Genomic DNA, 21,676 nt, shown 5'->3' with positions numbered 1-21,676 from the left:
AGTTTGTCTAGTGGGCTGTGACTGGGGGACCTGAGCCACCCAATTTGGTGGTCACCTTGTTTCATGACTGTCGTCATGTATTTGGGGGACGGTGGTGGGTTCCCGGAAGACCGGTCCTTGGTACAGACATGGAGAAGCAGTAGGAGCTCTGTGTGTGTCCAGGGTCCCCTGTCCATCCGCTGCAGGTTGTCGTTGCCATCCCAACCTACCTCCCGCCAAGTGTGAGAAGTACCAGGAACCGTGTGGGCAGAGTTCTCTGAAAGCCGCTGGGCCACGCTTCTGTGAGTTTGAAAGGAGGTCTGTGCGTTGCTCTACCTGAGCGTGTGTTGTGAGCACAATGTTATTTTCAGATTGAGGGCTTCTGATTATATATTTTGCGCATGAATATAAATCAGACAATAATTGAGCAGTGTGCTTTTAGAAAATTACTCTGTAGTTTCTTTTTTTCTTCTGTCATTGGTGAAAGCTGTCACTCACTTACCTGGGCTTAGCTGTGTAAGAGCATGAGTTTCACTGTCTCTTGAAGAACTTTGCTTTTCTTGTCAGATGTAGTTTAAATAAAATGATTTAAGTTTGTATTTGTATCATTAGTTTATTCTCTTTTGTGCTTTAGAAACCATCTTGTGCTACCGTTTAACACCTGAATGGAACAATGTATTTGAGTATGTTTTTCAGATCTTGTTTTTCTTTTTTAAGTAGTTTATTTTTATTATGAAAGTAATAGAATTTGGGAAACTGGCCAAAAAGCCAAAAGTCCTACCCATCCAAAAATAGGTACATTCACAAGCCTATTGTGAATTGTGCTTTTGCAAGTACTTCTTTTTTTTTTAAACATACTGAAGGTGTGTGGAAACCTTGCCTTGAACAGATCTTCCGGCACCATTTCTCCAGCAGCATTTGCTCCCTTCATATCTCTCTGTCACATTTTGGTCATTCTCTTGGTGTTTCAAACCTTTTCATTATTACTGTGTGTGTTACAGTGATCTGTGACCAGTGGTCTTGATGTTACTCTTGTCATGGTTTGGGGCAGGAGGAGCGGGGGGCGGGGGCAGCCGGTGAACTTAATAATGTTGTGTGTGTTCTGCCAGCATCACTGACTGCAGTTCCCCCATCTCTTTCCTCGGGTCTCCCTGCTCCCTGACACACAGTATTGAAATTAGGCTAATTAATACCCCTGCAGTGGCCTCAAGAGAGTTCATGTGAGAGGACAAGTACTCCTCTCTCACTTAAAATGGAAAGCTAGACGTGATTAAAGTCAGTGAGAAAGGTGGGTCAGAAGCAAAGACAGGCCTGCAGCTGGGGTTCTTCCACTACAGCTGTTAGCCGAGTTGTGAATGCAAAGGAAAAGTTCTTGAAGGAAATTAAAGGTGCTGCCTAGTGAACACACAAATGACAAGAGAGCGACAGAGCTTTATTGTTGATGTGGAGAAAATCTCAGTGTCTGGATAGAAGATCAGCCCAGCCACAGCACTCCCTGAAGACAACATCTAATCCAGGGCAGGGCTAGATTCACAGTGCTCCGTGAAGCTGCAGGTGCTTGTCCAGAGATTTGGCTGAGAGAGTTCATGAAGGTGATTTAAAGAAATATGGCTGAAAACTTACCACATGTGAGGAAAGACATGCTTTTACAAATCTAAGAATTTCACCAAATTCCACAGCTCAGTGAAGTCCAGGATAAACCCAGAGAGACCCCACCTTGGAGACACATGATATTAAAAGTGTCAGACTGTCAAAAACAGAGAATCTTGAAAGCAGCCAGAGAAAGTGTGGTCTGTGCACCGTGGAATATTATTCAGCCTTTAAAAAGGTGGAACCTGACACCTGCTACACCACGGATGGGATTCACAGATGTTATGCTCAGTGTAATAAGACAGACACAGAAGGGCAGATCCCCTGTGACTTAACACATGTGAGGTCCCTCGTGTTGTCAGGTGTAGAGATAGGAGGTAGGAATGGGCTACAGAAGCTGGGGGTTAGTGACTCATGGGACAGAGTCAGCTGGGGAAGGTAAGCAGCTCTGGGGTGCATGGGGTGGTGTTTGCACAATGGCACGTGTGCACTTAACACTAGCAAACACTATGCTTTTCCAAGTGGTTACAATGCATATTTAACCACAATTTGAAAATTAAATATAAATGAACTTTTATTGCTCAAAAAAATTCAAGCAAGGAAGACTACAGAAAACATAAGTCTTTTCAGAAAGATTTTATTAAAATCTGCAATCTTTTCTTTTATGAATCTTTCCCACTTTTGCTTTTATGCTAAAAAGTTCTTCCTTATTCACTGATTGTGCAAGTTGTCGTTAACATGTAAATGAAATTCTTAAATTTAAGATGTTTTTAAAAATTACCACCCCAACAGAATTTCTTATTAAATACTGCTAAAGCAGTGTTTAAACAGCCTCCTCTTATGGACATTATTCTCGATTCTGCTTAAAGGAAGAATCTGACGTCTGAAGAATGGAACTGTCTGACATCATTACCTTCAGTTTGCTTGTTCAACAAGAGCCAGTAGATATTTTAATTCTTCCAGTGATGGTATTTTCCCCACAGTGTCAGAGTGGAAAGAATGGAAACCCTACCCAGCAGGGTTGGTAACTGCGCCCCGCAGGTGCTGGTCCCTTGCCCACTGCCCCTGACAACACCTGTCTTGCAGGTGCCCTGCAGCCCTTTCTGGAGGCCTGCAGCTGCTCGCTCTTCTTCCGGACCTGCTCTGTGCTGCTCCGGGCCCCGAAGCTCGACATCCACGTCCTAGAGAAGCTCAGTATCATCCTGCAGAAACTTTCCAAAATCAAGTAAGGATTTCTGATTTCTGACCTTTCTCATCAGAAACTAGCTCACTGTGATCATTTAGATTTCTGCTTCCTGCACTGGCTCCACTGTGATTATTGAATCAGAGTTTCTAGCAAGTGTGTGGTGTGTTGATGCTGGTCTCAGGCCACACACTTAGTGACAGAGTGAACCCTGAACCAGCTTCCTGCAGGCTGGCGCACTGTGATCACAGGTGGCAGATGAAGGTGTGTCCTGCTGGTGCTCACTGTGGATGCACTGGGTCAGGGGTGAGAAGGAAGCAGGCAGAAAAGACTGTGACCAGTGCTGGCCACAAACAGTTGTGAACGCACTGCTGCACTGGTTTGATTTCATTGCCGTAAGTGAGGGCTTTCTTTTTCTATTTCTTCTTTCCCTGATGCAAGCATTGGTATTTAAATTATTTTTTTTAAAAAAAGGACATGGACTTTAAGCTATATTTTCCCTGAATCTCGTATACTCTAGTGTTTCTTTGAGGGGAGTCTGAACACCTTCTGTGTGTTGTGTTTTTATGACGTGACCTCTTGGTGTGGTTCAGTGAACACAACGCACCCTGAAGTTACTTGTGGTTGTGTGACCGCAGGTCAGCCTGTCCTGCCTGGTGTCACACACGATGTGTAGTAAATTATTTGTTGTCACGTTGTGACCTCACCCTCAGTTCAACAAGTTGCTAGTTTAGCTCTGGTGTCATTCAGGCTTGTCAGTTCATTGTCCTTCTTTCTCTCAGGAGGGCTGGCCGTTACTGTCTTGATTTGTAATCAGTGAGTTCTCCAGGAGGCCTGTGGTCCTTCACCCTCTGTGGTGCCCTGAGGCTGCCAGGGGTGTTTCATTCCTCTGGGTTCTCGCTCCTGGAACTGGTGGAAGTGTAGTTCCCATGTGGCTGTGTCCTGGGCCAGAGCTTTGTAGTTTGTGTTCATTTCAGGCATAGATAAAGAATTGGAACAAAGCATGAATGAGGGACTGGGAATCCTTGATGCCCAAGCCAGCCTTAGCATAAACCTATAAATCCAGAGAGATGGAGAACCCTGGATGTGAGGTGGATGGTTATAAAGGTTACCATAGAGGGAAATAGATGTGGACAAGAAAGTAAGAAATACGTTACCAAATACGAGTCTAACTTATTGAAAGTGAGGTTGCTGACTGGTTGCTCTGCAGAGGACAGTGGCCAGGAGCTAAGTCAAGAGGTCAGCTAGTGGTCTGCTCCATGAAGAAGCTGACATACCTGAGACATGGTGGTCAAGTACTTGACTCTGGCTGGCTGAGGGCAAGCCCGCTCTGGTAGTGACTATGGTGTAGGCTCCAGGGTGATGAATTGTCCTCTTTTCTCCTTGAATACTTTTCCACGTTAGGCCTGTTTCACAGATCGTGTCTTGTCTGTCTCAACATGTGAATCCTCTAGTTACCTATTTCCTCCGCTATGTGTGAAACAGGCTGCCATTCACACGTAAGGCTCTCTCACTGTTCTTGAGTGTGAGATGGCATTAAGGTGCTCCCTCTCTTGCAGGAGTAATAAGAAGCTCTTTGAACTCTTCACAATCCACCTGATGCTTCAGGAGATACAGAGGACGACGCACCCGGAGCATGCCTTTCTGTGCATCAACCTCAACTCCACTTTGTTCAATTTGGGTCTAACGAAGTGCAACTCCCTGGCCGCCAGCACAAACCCTTAGACTGGTCGTTACTATTTACAGATACTGCGTGCATGCTGCTGCTTGTCAGATTGTAAAAATCAGCAAACTAACTAAAAGTCTACTGAGTAAAGTTACGTATGAGTAGCATCATTTATCATGAAAAATGGGAAAAAAATTTTTTTTTAATTTAATTTTATTTTTTTTTTAAGTTTTTTAAAACTTAAAATGAAACCCATGGAAGCTGCAGCAAGTTTGGACTTTTTCCATTTGGCTCAGGTGGTACTCATGTACACAATGGAACTTTCAGGGCAAATGACACTGGGGCTACTCTTTGTAAAATTGTTTTGGGAAAATTCCTAAAATTATGTGATTATTTGGAATAAAATTGGTGTTTGTGTGGGAGTACAGTTAGATCATATTGTTCTATTTTCTTAACATGTGAAGAGCCTCGCCTTCCATAAGTAGAAGCACGTACATCTGAGCTGCCATGGGCCCAGCACCGGGGACCTCGCTGCCATCAGAAAGGAGGGGTATGACCAGGATCCAGGTGAGCTGGCACTCGGGGTGTGGGACAGAGGGTGGACGCACAGAGGAAATCAGAAATTATACTCTTTAGCATAACTCTAACCCTGGGATCTGGAGACCTGGGCCTTTTCAAGAGAATATAAGAAGCTGTGCAGTTTGTGAAGCAGAAATCCATACAGAGAGCAGGCTAAGGTGATGTGGAGGCTTTATAGGAACTTGAAAATGCAGAAGAAAAAATGAGCATCCTTCGTCAATGCTACAGGAGGTGGCATCAGTGCTGGGGGCAGGCAGACGGCGTGGGGCTGGCACTTCTGAAGGGGCCAAGTTCTGGGCCACAGCCAAGTGGAGATGGAAGGCACCTGTCCACACCAAGGAGACCATGAGGAGGGGGCTATGTGCATACACATTGTTGATGGAGGGGGAAGGCAGACGGAAACCACTGCCTTCAGGAAAGGAGACTTGCCGGAGGTTGATAGGGAGCCACCCCTCTGGCTCGGGGGGGTGGGATCTCTGATCTGAGGGTTCACGGCTGGTGGACATGCCTGTTGTCAGTGAAGACAGTGGAAAAACGTTTTCAGATTTGTGGGTGTTCAGAAGTTACACCACTTACCCACTGTTCCTGAGAAGAGAAACTGCACAGATTATTCTAACCAATTTAGTATTGAGTTTACAGAATCAGCATCATACCAAAAGACTGCAGTGAACACTGAAACCACTTAAACATAGGTAGGTTTAAATCATTGTAATTCATGTATAAAATGGAGGGAAATGTTAAATTTTTTGGAAGGGTAAACAATAGGGAGAGCAGTGGTTGAGAGTGTGTGCATGAGATTCGACTAGCCAGCATCAGGAGCAGCCGCTGTGGGGCCTGGGGTCAAGGTGGGGAGGGCGAGGTGAGTGAAGGGCCCTTCATAAGTCTTTATCAGAGATGGAGTTGAACATTCAATTTCAGTGGTAACTTTGACAAAACAGGGCTTCCCTGATAGCTCAGTTGGTAAAGAATCCGCCTGCAATGCAGGAGACCCTGGTTCGATTCCTGGGTCGGGAAGATCCACTTGAGAAGGGTTAGGCTACCCACTCCATTGTTCTTGAGCTTCCCTTGTAGCTCAGCTGGTAAAGAATCTGCCTGCAGTGTGGGAAACCTGGGTTCGATCCCTGGGTTGGGAAGATATCCTGGAGGAGGGAAAGGCTACCCTCTCCAGAATTCTGGCCTGGAGAATTCCATGGACTGTATAGTCCACTAGGGTCGCAGAGTCGGACACAACTGAGCAACTTTCACCTTGACAAGAATGAAGAAGGCTACAAGAATGCTTTTGGGAAATGTCAGAGTAAGTGTTAAAAGCAGAAGAGATTGCTTTTAACTGAAAACTAAAATGCATATATGCTACTGTTAAGTCACTTCAGTTGAGTCCGACTTTGTGTGACCCCATAGACGGCTCCCCCATCCCTGGGATTCTCCAGGCAAGAACACTGGAGTGGGTTGCCATTTCCTTCTCCAATGCATGAAAATGAAAAGTGAAAGTGAAGTCGCTCAGTCGTGTGGGACTCTCAGCAACCCCATGGACTGCAACCTACCAGGCTCCTCCATCCATGGGATTTTCCAGGCAAGAGTACTGGAGTGGGGTGCCATTGCCTTCTCCAAAATGCATATATAGACATGGCAAAACATAGAAAGCCAGGAACATGAACAAAAATATTTAGGATAAAAAAGATTTTTAAAATATAAATAAATTCTCTATTGCTCTACGCTGATAAATTTGAAAATCTGGATGAAATGGACTATTTTCTAGAAAAAGACAAACTCAGAATTGTCTCAAGAAATCGTCAGTAGAAAATGATTTAAGTCTTTTGTAAGTGTGAAAATTTTTTAAATGACATTAATTTCAGGTGTTTTGTAGGCGAATTGTGTAAACATTTCAAAGAGGAAATATTTTAAACTAATTAAACTGGCCCAGAAGGTAGAAAAAAACATTCTAATTCATTTCACACAGCATGAGCCCAGCACCAAAAATTGTCCAAAAAGTATGTTTCAAAAATTTCAAAGAAATAAGAACAACACCAACTGTATGTTACAGGAACATTAATCCATTACCAGCTGGGGAAGCATGCATTCTAGAAATATCAGATTAGCTTTGTGGTAAAAAATACATATTTTATTATATTTGCCAAGCAAAGATAGAAAACCATACACTCAATAAATGCCTAAAATATAATTCAACTTACATTCCTGATAAAGCTATAATATGTTTAAAGGGCTATGAAATCAGTGAGTACTATGAGACACTGGATATGTGCCTATCAAAGTTGGGACTGAAACAGCCCACCCACCCATCCTGTGACACACGGCCGGTGTTTCAGGAAGCATAACTGGGGAGGGAGGTGCGGGTGACGGGCCCACCTGGGGGCTGTGGGGTTCTTTTAGAGGCTCAGCAGGGTGCCCGGTTGCAAGATAGTCACACACATTCAGAGTTTCTACATACTCCCGCAATCACTAACTAGAAATTAATGTTTCACTTCAGTGTTAGTAATAAGTTAACGGTTTACATGGCAAACTTTTATGGAACAGGAATCACATACCAAGGAAGGTTCAGAACCTGATGAGAAACTGCCCAGGCTTGGCCAGAGGGACATGGAGGAAAACCCGATGAAACAGACCCTGAGTTCCCGGTGGGGCTCTGCTGTGTTGGGGCCTCGTCTCCCGAAGTACTTCACATGCTTCAGCCAAAACTAATCCCAATCTGAATTCCCTTTAGAACATGGGGAAGTCATCCTAACTCATCTGGACTAATAAACAGGCAGGATTAGAGAAGGAAGCTTCTCCTGTTTGTCAGCACTCAGCCGAGTTCTTATCTGTTCTGTTGTTTGATCCTCATCAGACCCTCACGCTGGGTCTTGTCCTTGTTGACCTCTCTCAGGCTGGAAGAGACACAGCCCAGCACCCGGCCACAGCTGCTCACACGGTGACCCTCCAAGAGGGGAGGGTGAGCTTGCAATGCTGGGGGTCAACCCGGATCTGGTTGGGGCTCACATCTGCTCCTCCAGCCTCTCCACACCTGCTGGAATAAGGAGTAAGTAGAGAGTTTGATTCCAGTGGGAGGGACTGACTCCATCCTGCAGGTTGCCATGCAGCTAAGAATGTCGGGGACACGTACACACCCCCAGCTGGTGGCTATGTACAAGACCCCTGGAGCCAGAACTGACAGGTGGGTCACGAAGGCCTGGGGCCCAGGGCCCTGACCTGGAGGGCAGAGAAGAGGGGCCGTCAGGCTGGTGGGTTAAACATGACCTGTGCAGAACTGGGACCTCTGAAGGCAACACAGGTGGTGAGGCCATCTACAGGGTGCTTCCCAGGTGGCTCAGTGGTATAGAAGCAACTGCCAACGCGAGGACGCAGTTTGATCCCTGGCTGGGGAAGATCCCCTGGAGGAGGAAGGGCAACCCACTCCAGTATTCTTGCCTCCGCTACCCTCCCGTGGACAGAGGAGCCTGCCAGGCCACAGTCCGTGGGGTCCCAAAGAGTCTGACATGACTTAGTGACTAAACAAGTCTTCAGAGGGCATGTGGGACCCTGCCTCAGTGACACTGGACTGTTGAAGAGAGCAGCTGAGATACCAAAGTGGAATATAAGCCATGTTAGCTGGGTTCAAAGAAACAAGATGGCTAGAGGTACTATGAAGAGACAAGAGACTAACAAAATGGACTGTAAAGTTTTCAAAAAGTAACTTACAGAAATGAAAATGTTAACTGTTGAAATCAGACAACAGATAAGATTAAAAGGAGAATTGGTCATAGTAATTACGCAGAATGCCTGTAGGAAAGCAAGAAAAACCTAGAAGACTCTCTTACGTGGAGGGTGAAGCATGAAGGGATCTAACACACGTGTAAACGTGCTCCAGCAGGAGAAAGTGCCGCAGAGAGATCTGAGAAAACCATGGCTGGGGGTAAAATGAGGAGGATGAAAACACAACTCTCCAGTTCAAGAAGTGAAATGAACTGGAAGCAAGACAGGTGCAAAGAGATCGCTCCTTAGAAACATCAAACTGGAAGAAACGGAAGGACACCAAAGACCAGCAGACGCTTACATGCAGCCAAGAGAGAAGACAGGTCAGTTGAAAGGGCAGCACAGGTGGGTGACTCCCCGCAGCCATCTGCCAGGCGTCCTTATCATCACCCTTCCCAGGACATTTCAGACAAACCAAACACTTACCACCACCAAGCTCCACCTAAACCTCTAAAGGACATACTTCAGGAGGAAGCAGAATGGTTTCAGAAAGTCTAAAAGGCAAGATGAAATAACGAAGAAAATGATAAACAAGTGAGTGAGACTCGACTCTGAAGAGCCGTGTTCAATGTGGCTAAAACACTTTCCCATGAGGGTGCACGTCTAAGGGCTGTTGCGGTATGGGGAACACAAGGTGATGCAGAAAGAAAACAACTCCTGTTTCTACTTTTAATGTCCTGCTGCCGTTTGAAAGTATTTTTGTTCACGTTTAAAATTTTACACATATGTAAATGCACAGGGAGCATGTGTAGAAACACACAGGTGTGCCCCCTCCATGGTCTGACCTTCAGTGACTCCACAACTGAGATGAGGGTGGGTGACCCTTTGTGTCCCACTTCCCAGTCCCTCGTCTAAAGCAGTGAGCTTTCGGTCTGGGCTGCACATTGCAGTCACCAGGGTGGGCTTTAAAGAGTCCTTTCCCTCCCCACTGCCACCGAGTCTGAATTAACTGCCCTGGGGAGCCCTGGAGGGTGTGGAAGTGCCTCTGGTCCTTCTAAGTGTTACTGCTTCCCCGCCAGGATGCTGGTGAGGCTGGTGTGTGTGGACGACCCACCAGGATGCTGGTGAAGCTGGTGTGTCTGGATGGCCCTGTCAGCCTCTTGGCTGTGGAAACAGCAGGTGGGCTGGAAATTGCTGTGACCCTGAACACAGCCCTTCTGAGTCAAAGTTTATTCATCTAGAAGGTGAGCCTGTGCTGACAGCTTCTGGGTTGCCGTGTTCAGGTTCGGGACACAGGGTGTGTGTGTCGTGACCACACAAGAGGTTATGTTTGAATATGGGGGCGAGAGTCATGGTGACCCTGCACAGGACTCTTGAGGAGATTCCAGGTGGGAGGACCCTGGGCAGCAGAAAGGATGGCAGGCAGGTGGCCGCCCCAGGCATCTGCTGGCCATGCTCAGGCCCTGCGATCTCAGGATACCAGGGAGCCAGCCAGGGCTGTCTTCTTGCTGGTGGCCCCGAGGCACAGGTCCTGTCGTGTAGGAATTCTCAAAAGCTGTGTTTGTCCCTCTGCTCTTTACCTGCTGTCACTGCCGCCCCGCCATGGACCCTCGGCTGTGTCATCACAAAACTCCCTGAGCCCCTTCAGTCCTCGTGTGGTCCCCCACCCTTGTGGTGTCCACAGGCGCCGCCTCTGTCCCCTTCTCAGGCCTCCTCCTCCTCCTGTCCCCCTGTCTCTCTATAGCTGGTCTTCCATGAGTTAGGCCTTCCCTGATGGCTCAGACAGTAAAGAATTCAATCCCTGGGTCATGAAGATCCCCTAGAGAAGGGAACTAGAGAATACTCCAGTATTCTTGCCTGGAGAATTCATGGACAGAGGAGCCTGGCAGGCTACAGTCCATGGGGTTGCAAAGAGTCATACATGACTGAGTGACTTTCACTTCCCCAAGTTAGGGAAGAGCTGGGCAGCCTGGCTGGATGGTGATCACTGGAGCGGCAGTGTCCGCCCGGGCTCCTGCTCCAACCCCTTGGCTCCCACTACAGGCAGGCAGCCCTTGTCCGGGGGGAACAAAGCCAGCTGGGACCCCCGCTGGCCTCAGCTGGGACTCCCATAGCACATCACACACAGGTGACAGCCAGGAGCAGAGCCACAGACCTGCCTACCCACACCGCCCGCCCCCACCACCTCCCCCAGCCGATCCCTGGGAGCCGGGGGTCTTCTTGTTATTAGTTTATTGAAATTGTAAAACATAATAAGTTATATAAACAGACCTAGACACAAACATTAACAATGAAGGTTCCCCTGGCCAGGGCCCACAGCTCTGGCCGGGGTATTTTCTGAGTGTGTTTATTTCAGCAGGAACAGTGACTGTGGCCACACGGGGCAGCAGGGGGAGCCCAGCTTTGCTCAGTGAGAGTCCTTGTAGACTCAATGGTCTGAACCTGTCACGTAGGCTCAAGCCCTCCAGAGTGACCCCTGCCTGGGTCTGTCTCCAGGTGAGCAGATGACGAAGGATTGAGTCACTGTCAGGACGAACTCCCTGCACACGGTGGGTTGAGCCCCCGAGACAGGCCTGGCACCCCTGGCCCTGTGGCCGCCTGCTCTGCCTCCTCTGATGTCAGCAGCCTCAGAGAAGGTGGCTTCAGCAGCAGCAGCATCACAGAGCCGGGATTGTGCCAAGGGGCCACGGGGACGGAGGGTAACCAGGCTGTGTGTGTGTGTGCCCTGCGGGGGCGCAGCAGGCCGACACCACAAACAACAATGGTGTTAAATGGCCGGCATGTTCTGCGTTCAGGGGTGGGAGGCTGTGTGTTGCCCTCCGCATACACCTCGTTTCCTCCCCAGAAGCATTTGTCAGTCATGGGACTTGTCATTTCATAAAAGTATAAGCCAGAGACTGGTTTCAATTTAGGAATAACCAGGGTCAGGTCTGTCCCTGGGGGCTGAGCAGAGAATTCACAGTTAACCACCCTCAACCTGCATGATCACCCCTGGTTCCTGGCTCTGGCCACAGCAGATGTCCTCAGGGAATTTGCCAGAACAAGGCTGTTAAGCCCCTCTCTCAGTGTCTGCCAGACACTTGAAGTTACAGTGAGAACTCAGTTCTGTTTTCATTCCCATTTCCCCGGACAGTTCACAGTGCACTCACATCTGTGGAAGGCCTGGCATGGTCTCCAGACCCCCTTCAGGTCTGCTTGCCCCAACTTTACTTTCTCTGACTTAGAATCACAGAATAACTTCTTATTTGCAGAAGAGAAACAAACTGAGCCCTGGGAGAGGAAGAAATCAGTCCCTTTTAGCACAAGCAGACCAGGTCCCCATGGCTACAGACCCCACGTTCCCTGAGGGGCTTGGGAGGCCCACAAGGCACATCCCTGTCCAAGACCCTCTGGAGCCTGAGGATTCCATGTTTCCCTTTCCAAGCAGAGCCAACCACTCATTTCTGTTTGAAGCAAATGACTTGTGTCCCTGAGCACTACTGCCCCAGAGGGTCCAGTCCGCTTGAGAAGGAAAGCAGAGGCAGTTCAGGGACCCCGGTCCTGAGGCTGGACTTGTGCGGCACTGAGTGAAGCCAGGAGGCTGCCCTTGATTGGACATCCGTGGGGGGCAGGCATCCTGCAGGCAGAAGGGCCGCGGGGACAGTGAGCCCAGGGTCCCGCAGGCGGTGCAGACCCACACTGAGCCTGGAGCAGGAGGACGTGGTGCCTCTGCAGCCTTTCCCCAACCTCAGAGCTGCGTTCTTCATGGGGTGCCCCCCACCCCCGGAGAAGCAGCTCCCCCAAGCTGTGCCCCCATTCCCACACCCCCTTGGGCTGTGTGCCGCCTTCCAGAAAAGTACGTCTCCTGGGGTGGTGCATTCCCCACAGGACAGACAGGCTCCATTATGTCCTCCAGGCACCGCTGGTGCACGCCGGGCGGTGCCGAGCGCGTCCATGGAGGAGCAAGTGGGGTTGGGCCAGATAAATGCACACAGACCCATTGTGCCTGGTGAGGCCAGCGCAACCTCATGTCCACACGGATCTTCTATCTGGTTAGACTGGGAGACAGGCCTGTGTCCTCCTGTTCCTCGGACCAGCGAGGTACCCCTGGTGTGCAGAGGAGACAGCCTGGCCTTGGGGACTGCGGCCCTGCTCAGGATGCGGGGGGCGGCGGGGCAGCGGGCGGCGGGACCCCCGCCCACTCCAGGATGTCTGCACAGAGGGACTCTACGGCGTCCAGCCGCTCAATCTGCACCAGCTTGGTGAGCAGCTCGGGGATGCTGTAGCCGGCCGTACTGATGCGGTCGAACAGCTGCAGCCCGTCCGTCATGCCACCGATCTCGTCCCGCTTGAGCCCAAAGCTCTCGGCCAGGTGGCGCCACGTCTTCACCACCGCCTTCTCCGAGTTGTACGTGGCACTGAGCATCCGGCTGGTCTTCTCCAAGCAGTCGAAAGGCAGCTCTGTGGGGCTGAGGCCTGAGGGACAAAGGGCCACGTCAGACGTCAGCAGAAGCGTGACACCCTAGAACAGGATTTCTAGAACCTTTTTTAAAATCGTAAAATATAACACAAATGCAGAAAACCACACAGAATGCATGCCTCAGGCGAACAACTCCTGGGACACTGCCAGCCACACTCAAAGCCTGTTTATTCCCCTGACCCTGGCAGCTCCATTGGACGTGGCCAGCCTATTCAGGTGACCCTCCCAGTATCAGGTCCCTTTAGGGGACCAAGGTCATTCTTAAAAGGTGCTCCGAGGACAGTCCTGCCTGGGTCACCTAAGCCAGTGCCCTAGCGGTACTTGGACCCCGCTATATGTTAGACTCAACCAGGAAGTGTTTCACTCCACGCTCTCCCCTCTTCCTCCTGCTAAGTACAGCTGACAACCCACCAGCACAGGTGGAATGCTCTCCTCCCAAGAAGAAAACAGACAGTATCTGCCTTCATATAGCAAAATGCCATAGGACAACCCTGGTGCCACTCCCTCTAATGCCAGCAAAGTGGGATGGGAGCCTAAGTCAACCCCCGGAGGCCAGGCAGGAACCCTGGCTTCCTCCTCATCCGGCAGCTGGTCACAGGCCTCCCCGCCACCACGGTGTTGGTAGAGACCACTCAGAGGAGAGGATGTCTACCCACACCCCTGCACAGGTTGGACTCAAAGATCCACAGCCGCCTGGGGGTGACGGGGGCACCCCTCCTCAGCCCAGGCGTGTCAGAGGAAACCAGCCACACAGAGGGTGCAGATGAGACCCCGAGTCTCAGAGAGTCATGTGAAACTGTTCTGGTTTCAACAGAGTCACTCATCACACCAAGAACCAGGAAGACCTCAAATGCATGAAAAAAGACCATCAGTAAATGCCGACAAAGATAACAGAGATGTTAGGTTATCTGACAAGGACTGTAAAGAAGTCGTGATCAAAGTGCTTCAACATGTAATTACAAACATACTTGAAACAAATGAAAAAAAAAAAAACCTTAACAAAAAGAAAATGTAAAGGAGAACCAAATGGAAATGTTGGAACTGAAAAAGGTAACAATCGAGATTAAAGCTCAGCTGACGAGCTCCACGGCAAAATGAAGAGGGATGAGTTAGTGAGCTGGACGGCAGAACAGACATCACCCACCTGAACAGCAGAGAGAAACTGAAACACACGTCCCCCCACACCTCCATTGGCCTGCCCTCCCCCCACCGCCCCCACTCTGATGAGCAACTTGGGAGGGGGTTCTTCTCAGCCTCTCCTGGGGCGCCCAGGGTGCTGGAGGGTCCCTGTGGAGTCAGGGCCCCACACCTCCCCTTACCTTCCACTACACCACACACACTGGCATACACGTCCAGTATCTTCTTCCTTCGACTCTGAATCTGTGAAAAAAGTTAGTGAAAGTTGCTCAGTCAGTTGCTCTTTGTGGCTCCATTGACTGTAGCCCGTCAGGCTCCTCTGTCCATGGCCAGAATACTGGAGTGGGTTGCCATGCCTTCCTCCAGGGGAGCTTCCCATCCCAGGGATTGAATCCAGGTCTCCTGCTTTGCATGCGGATTCTTTACCATCTAAGCCACCGGCGAAGCCCAAGAATACTGGAGTGGGTAGCCTATCCCTTCTCCAGCAGATCTTTCCAACCCAGGAATTGAACCAGGGTCTCCTGCATTGCAGGCAGATTCTTTACCAACTGAACTACCAGGGAAGCCCAGGAAAAGCTAAGAGAGTATGAATTTTCAGAAAGGGGGTGTCAGCAGCACAGGCCCATGTCTTCCATCTCCATGTCAGCGGGGCCCCTTCCTGATTCTGTGTCAGAAATGCTGAGCCACATCCTTGCCAGAACGTCTGTCACATTCACAGAAGAAAGCCCTCCCTGGGGTCACCCGGCTGAGCACCCTCAGTGTCCATGGGGCTTCTCCGCTCCACTGGACATTCAGACTCACAGACAACCAGAGGCCACATCCGGCCTCACTGGCTTCAGTCTCTCCAGAAGGACGGACCCTCCGGCCCAGCTCAGCAGGGGGTGGGGGTGGGGTTTCCGCAGGCACAGAGCAATGCAGTGCTCTCCCTGTGGGGGTGGGGTTTCCGCAGGCACAGAGCAATGCAGTGCTCTCCCTGCAGGGCGGGCGGCTGGGGGCCTGGGGTGGGGGAAGGGGGGGCAGGTGCACAAGGCCCCTTGGAGTCACCCTCTTTGGACAACTTCACAGCCCCCACCCCCAGCGGTCAGTGAACTGGGCACCAGGGCACATTGCTGTCAAGACCTGACCACTGCAATTCCAACTGGGCACCTTCACTGTGAGCAGTGATGCCAGGAGCAGAGGTAACAGGCCCAGGTGGGGACAGTGACCCCCTGTGGTGCATCTTGGCCCCCACGCGGTGCACGCCCAGCCTCTGGGCAGCAGGCGTGTGTGTGTGTGTGTGTGTGTGTGTGTGTGTGTGTGTGTGTGTGCGTGCGTGCGTGCGTGCGTGCGTGCGCGCATGCATGCATGTGCCCACATGAGCGTCTTGTCTGGTTGGACCTATTCAAGTACATTTACAAGGGATTCTGCTGTCCTGTGCTGTTCCCAGCAATTTAACCTTTTTTCTCTTGGCTATTTCTTCATTTCTTCTCCAAGCTGTATGACAAAAAAACTAACTTCCCTGTCTTCAGTCTCAGATTCTGAACCTGTCTTCTGCTGGGGCCCAAGGGAGAAACCCCCAGAGCTGGCAGAGCGCATTCAGTGGAAGGCGGCGTTTGTGGAAGAGTCGGGCGCGGGCCTTACCCCAGCCGCCCGGGTGGCAGTGGCTGACTTGTCCCTAGCCAGGTGGACCAGCGACAGCAGGCACAGCTCCGGGGGGCCCTGCCCATCTGGGGCCGGCTCCTCGTCGCTGTCCAGGCTCCGGTTCAGCAGCTGCTCCTTCTCTGATGAGGCGTCGTTCTCGCTGCAGAGACAGGACCACAGTTATGGGCTCCGTGCCAGCCAGCCTGGCCCGCTGCCCCAGGGGTGGGGACCGTGGGCGCCAAGACCTGTCCCTGCTTTCCCTAGAGGCTCGGGCACAGACTGCAAGGTGGAGAGATGCCGCTCTGCGGGCCCAAATCTGCACCGAACAGACGGGCTTCCAGCAGCACCAGGTCTGGCAGACGCCCAGAGTGACGGGGACGCCCTTTGAGGAGGAGCGGGGTTCAGGATGCAGGCGCCCAGAGGGACGGGGACTCCCTTTGGGGAGGAGGGGGCCTTCGGGATACCCCACTGGAGGTGGGCTCCAGTCACGCCCTGTCCCTCGCCTGGGGCCATGGCCCTAGTCATGCCCCCAAAATCATTCCACACAGATGATAAACAACTTTATAGGCACTCCACTCGCTTCCTGTGGTTTGGCTGAAGACTTATTTAAGAACAAAGGACCGTATGTGCTGGTGACTGGCTGACAGAGACCAAGCCCCACCCAGTGCCCCCTGGAGGCCGAGACAGGGAGCCAACAGCCAGCGGTTTCAGGTCCCAGGGGAGAGCAGGCAGGCGCTGAGAACCCTGGACCACTGCCCCCACCCTGTGGCCCCCACAGGCCCAGCTCCCCTTCCTGCTCAGACCCCAGAGACCACCCCCGCTTTGGCCGGGCTGCCTTCCTGACTCACCTCTTAGCCGATTTGGCTGGAGCCGCCGTGAGCTTCTCGAATTCATCCTTCTCGGAGAAAATCACCACGTTGTCTGTGGGGGTGGGAGGGGGAGGGGGCGTCAGGGCCCGGCCTCCTTAGGGGTGGGAGGGGGACATGCTCCAGCCCCCCACCTCCTACTGTGGGCTCCAGGGGCTGCTGCCCACCTTGGGCCTCTTTCTTCTCCTCTTCCTCGCTCACGGGGGCTTCTGGGCTCTTCACGGGGGCGCTGGGGCAGCAGGCTGAGGGGACAGGGGGCATGAGTGGCCGGCTGACGTCAGGGGGAGGGGGCTGGTGAGGGGTGTGGGGGGCAGGGCCGTACCTGGGGCAGACGGCCTGGCCTTCAGGATGTAGAACATGATGATGAGGACGATGGCGACAGCCATGGTGAAGATGGTGGACATGGCAATTACCAGGGCGGTGGCCAGGTGTCCTTGGCCCGAGAGCTCTGCTGTGGTCGGGAGAGAAGGCCATGCCTCAGGGATCAGGCCCCCGTGCCCCGCGAGGCGGTGGCCCGGTGAGCAGTGGCCCTGGAATTCAAAACGCTGGCTTCGCCTGAGCATCGAGCCCTATACACCTCCTCTGGCCGTCACATCGGGACCACCAGTCCAGCCCCGTGCTGGTCAGCAGTGGCAGATACCGAGGTTGCTCCCAGGGTGTTTGCCATCAGTTCTGTTTCTTTGGGGACCCAGCAGGTGGACCGGAGGGAGGGGGGCCCACGAGCTAAACTGTCCTGAAGATAGTTTAGTCCAAGACTTTCCCCCACAAAGTCCAGGTAGAAGCATCACCTCCAAGGGCAGGCTCTTGGGTTGGTTCCAGCATCTCATGCGGCCTTGGGCTCTGTGTGATCAGGGCCCACCAGCTGAGACCGCCCCTTGCTTCCCCGGCTCAGCAGCCTGCCCGCATCTCCCCAGGAAGGGAGACGTGTCCTGATGCTCTGAGGGAACTGAGCAGGATCCAGCCCCCCACCCAGATGGGAGGGACCCCATCCAGGTGTCTGGACCTTGAGGAAGTCTCCCCACTTTGAGTAGGCAGTGGGCACGTGTCCCCCCCTGCTGGGGTGTGTCTGGAAGCAGGTCTGAGTGTGCCTGCTGTCTTCCCCTCGTCTGTGGGGTGCCCCCTCTGTCCTGGAAGAAGTGAGTCTAGAACCTCAGTGGAGGCCCTGCCCTGATGCTCCACGTGGATGCGGGCAGGGGTCCAGCTGGCGGGCTGTGCCCTGGGACTCTGAAGGTGCCTGAGCCAGAGACCTGGGCCCGAAGGTGCTTTCAAGCCGGGTGGAGTGGGAGCAGTGCGAGGGAGGGCCCAATACCCAGTTTTTCTTCGAGAAAAAGTGAGGCCAGGGCCCTGCGGCCCCACCCCTGAGGACTTAGGGCTGAGTGAAATGTGAGGTCAGCAGGTTTACTTAAAGCCAGCAAGGCTCATCTGAGTCAGGCCCGAAGCCCTGGGGGCTGACCTCCCTCTGGCCCCCACCTTGCGTGCCCGGATCACCAACGTGGTCCCTGTGACCCCACCATCCATGGAGGGACCGGTCCCCTCTCACAGAGAAATCACTAACTCCCAGCGTGGTTGTCACGTGAGGGACGTGAGGGAGGTGGGAGTTCCCATCCTGCTAGTCGCCTGTCTCCCCTCACCCCCATCTCCTGCTGGGGCCGGTACCTGCGCCCCCCCTTACCTTTGTGGGCGAGCTGGGGCGGGGACAGGGTGCTGCTGCCAGGCGTGCGGGGGAAGTTGGCGGAAACACCTGAGGCGGCTCCCACACCTGCAGGGACAGTGGTGACCGATCGTGGGTCCCTCAAGAGACCCCCATCGCCTCAGCCTCAGAGACGGAGCACGGGCTGCAGGGGGAGCCCCGGCCCCAGGGATCCAGAGTCCTCGTGAGGAAGATCCTCATGAGGAAAGGGCTGGGCCAGGGGCACCTTCATCCCCGAGAGCCCCTAACCTCTCCGGGTCCTTGCTCCTTACACTGAACACATGGGGTCACACCTGCTCGGTCCAAGATTCAGACTTGGTCCCCATGAGCAGGTGAGGGCAGGTGCACACGTGAGTTTGGGGGGACACCAGAGCGGTTCCTTCCATTGATCAAACAGGGATGGACTGTTAATACTTTTAATACACACTCATGATAAAACATACGGAAAACATCAGAACATGAGTGAAGCAAAAGGTTCACCCACAGCCTTGAGGTTTAGAGTTGACATTTTGATGCATTTTTCTCCAGGATTTTCCTTTGACAAGTTTCTAAAACAGTTGTGACCAAACGGTGTTAGAACAGAGATGAGGTTTCCTTCCCTTTAACCGTGATTCATAAACTCGGCTCCATCGTAAGAGGTGTCTCCCAGCAAGGATGACTCGGAATCTGGTTCTGTGGTCAGTTGAGCCACAGGCAGGCTGTCCTATCAAGTCGCCCGACGGTGGGCCTTTCTTAGGCAGGATTTGAGGTTTGGGGTTAGTAGAGAGGATCTCATTTTGTTTACTATCCATGGGGTTGTGAAGAGTCGTACATGACTGAAGTGACCTAGCGCACACACACACAAGAAGGGACTTGTTCTCATGTTTCCTCCTGTCTTGCTTTTCTCTCTGGGTCTGGGGACATTCATGCCACGGGCTTGCCTGAGTGGGGACAGTGAGCCCCACGTCCAAGGCTGGCCCTCCCTGCCTTGTGGGACCTGGACCTGGACAGTGCCCCGTGGGGCCTCTGGGGAGAGCAAATTTCTACATCACAGCTCCAGGGATGGTGGCGGGGGGACTCCCAGCTGAATCGTCCACACGTCTGTCCATGTCCAGCAAGCAGACCGGGAACTGACCTTCTCGCCTTTTAAAGTCAGCAGGAAACTACAGATACCAGAGGGCGGAGGCCAGGAAGGATGGCAGGCTGGGACTGCCCCCAAGTGACCGTGCTTCTGTTAGTTATAAAATGAACCCTGCCTGGAGAGCATTGAGGGGGTAGGGCGGGGCATGGTCTGGCAGATGCTCCCCCACACCAGGATGGCCTTGCTGAGGGTGGGGGCACACAGTCCCCCCAGCCACGCTCCCCCCACCAGGGTGGCCTTGCTCATCCTTGGAATGCTGCCAGCTGGTCTGATGTCCAGACCAGAGGTGTTTTGGCTGGAGATTTCAGCTCCTACAGCCCAGCCCCTTCACCCTCTGAGCTCCTGGCCTTTGCCCTTTGCCCTCCATCACTGTCGGGGCTGCCCCCAGCTCTCCACACACAGCGGGGAGGCCCGTTCCCCACGCTGCCTGCCTGCGGAGGGCAGGCCTTTGGGTGAGTCTCAGCACTCCTGACAAGAGGGCGGGGCTGAGGGCACGGGGGCCATGGCGGCCCTTCACATCCCCGGAGCCTGGGGCGCGGACCTGCCAGGACCGCCCGGAGCCCGTGTAAGGGCTGCAGTGAGGGGACAGCTGGTGGCAGGGGCGGTGTGGGGAGGGACACCGGGCAGTCTTTCCTCCTCTCCTGGGCTCCCACGTGTGTCCAGAGCCCAGAAGGACCTCCCTCAGCCCTTCTCCAACCCCACCCCCCAGTTTACGATGCATCTCATAATTGAAATGAGATTTAAGCGGGACTGAATTGATTCTGCCTTCTCTCACAGGGCAGCTTCAAGCACCAGCCAGTTTCCTCTTAAAGACAGACTTCCCTGGGAACCAGGCCGACCTGCGTGTTTGAGGGACTTGAGGCAGCAGAAGCCACATCTCAGGAAGACAAACGCCCGTGGGCTCTGTGTGTGGGTGTCTGCCTTCTCTGTCTGTTCCTGTCCCTCTCGGCTGGGCTTGCCCATGGGGCGGTGACAGGGTTGGGGACACAGACACGCCCGGGCCTGTGGTCTAGAGACAGCCCAAGCTGCCAGCGGCCAGGCTTACGAAACGCCTTTGCCCCGACGGGCAGGGCTGGCACACAGTGACACATCCCTGCACCCTCGGGCGCCTGCACCCCATCAGGTGGCAGCTGGGCCTCTGCCCCGATTTGTGGTTCCCCAGGGGCTTCCAGCTGGCGTTGTCTGCGCAGCCCTGAGCTCCTCGCAGACCCCAGGGGATCAGACACAAGGCCCGCTCTGAGCACATCTGACAGTGGAGGGTGCTGTGTGGCAGAGGGGGGCACCTCTGTGGGCTGAGCCCTCAGGACAGCCCCGCTGGGCCCTGGGCAGCCCCGTGAGGGCTCACTGGGCACCAGCATGGGTCTTCGGTGTTGGGAGGTTTCGATCCATCCAGCATGTGTCTCCTGGGCTGGATGCTGAGGTGAGAATGTCCCTAGGTGTTGAGTGGTTGCCGGGTCTGTCCCCCGTCCACAAGGCTTCCTCTTAGAGCCCAGCTCTGAAGGAGCAAAGAGAGGCATATTGTAATAGGGGTGGGCGAGGCCGGAGAGCCCAGACAAGGTCTGTCGGCAAACAGAGCAAGTTCTACTTGGCAGCGATGACTCAGGAGCTGGCTGGGGGAATGGGGGGTGGGGGTAGGGTGGGGTGGGGGGCAGTGAGTTGTTGTCCGCTGTCCTCCGGGGTCTTTGAGCACCAGGCACAGGGCTGGACGCAGGAGTCACTGGGGTCCCTGGTCTGTTAACTTGTTAACCTTCATGGGCTGTGAGCAATGGAGTCCAGCCCGGGCTCCTCCATGTAAGTAACAGCTTGGATTTTTAAGGACAATTTGTGGATTCATACAGGGTGGCCCTGGTGCAGAGGCTGAGGCAATAGCAGAGCCGTCAGGGCCTAGCTGCTCACAGGGGATGCATCTCGGGCCCCGGGATCTGCTGCTATGCGCGTTGACAGGAGCCAGTGGTAGATGTGCACAACTGGCGGAGAAACTCAGTCTCAGAAACAGCAGGAATTCAGCCGGCTGCGGGGGCCAAGGCGTCACCTCCTCATGGTACCACTAGGGGGCGTGAGGATGGACTGGCTGGTGCTCCTGGACTTGGCTCCAGGCCT

At 53.0% G+C, this 21,676-nt stretch overlaps 2 protein-coding genes across 7 annotated transcripts in view; one reads left to right on the top strand and one right to left on the bottom strand.

Annotated features, from left to right (window-relative positions):
- CCDC138 (coiled-coil domain containing 138) overlaps window positions 1-4,845 on the top strand; it is a 29,108-nt gene extending 24,263 nt beyond the window's left edge. For all 5 annotated transcript variants that reach the window (XM_043468666.1, XM_043468665.1, XM_043468664.1 and 2 more), the window contains 2 exons: window positions 2,656-2,794; window positions 4,312-4,845. In XM_043468666.1, the coding sequence (XP_043324601.1) occupies window positions 2,656-2,794; window positions 4,312-4,477 (305 nt within the window). In that variant the 3' untranslated portion in view covers window positions 4,478-4,845. The remainder of the gene's footprint in view (window positions 1-2,655; window positions 2,795-4,311) is intronic.
- Window positions 4,846-10,905: 6,060 nt separating this feature from the next.
- Window positions 10,906-21,676, bottom strand: part of EDAR (ectodysplasin A receptor) — a 52,544-nt gene continuing 41,773 nt past the window's right edge. For both annotated transcript variants that reach the window (XM_043468661.1, XM_043468662.1), the window contains 7 exons: window positions 18,439-18,525; window positions 17,089-17,217; window positions 16,934-17,008; window positions 16,749-16,821; window positions 15,901-16,060; window positions 14,463-14,523; window positions 10,906-13,139 (listed from right to left, as the gene is read on the bottom strand). In XM_043468661.1, coding sequence (XP_043324596.1) covers window positions 12,817-13,139; window positions 14,463-14,523; window positions 15,901-16,060; window positions 16,749-16,821; window positions 16,934-17,008; window positions 17,089-17,217; window positions 18,439-18,525 — 908 coding nt within the window. In that variant the 3' untranslated portion in view covers window positions 10,906-12,816. The remainder of the gene's footprint in view (window positions 13,140-14,462; window positions 14,524-15,900; window positions 16,061-16,748; window positions 16,822-16,933; window positions 17,009-17,088; window positions 17,218-18,438; window positions 18,526-21,676) is intronic.

The sequence above is a fragment of the Cervus canadensis genome, chromosome 5 (assembly GCF_019320065.1).
Source record: "Cervus canadensis isolate Bull #8, Minnesota chromosome 5, ASM1932006v1, whole genome shotgun sequence".
Lineage (NCBI taxonomy): Eukaryota > Metazoa > Chordata > Mammalia > Artiodactyla > Cervidae > Cervus > Cervus canadensis.
The sequence above is the reverse complement of the archived record's forward strand: the minus strand, read 5'-3'. Positions and strand labels throughout refer to the sequence as shown.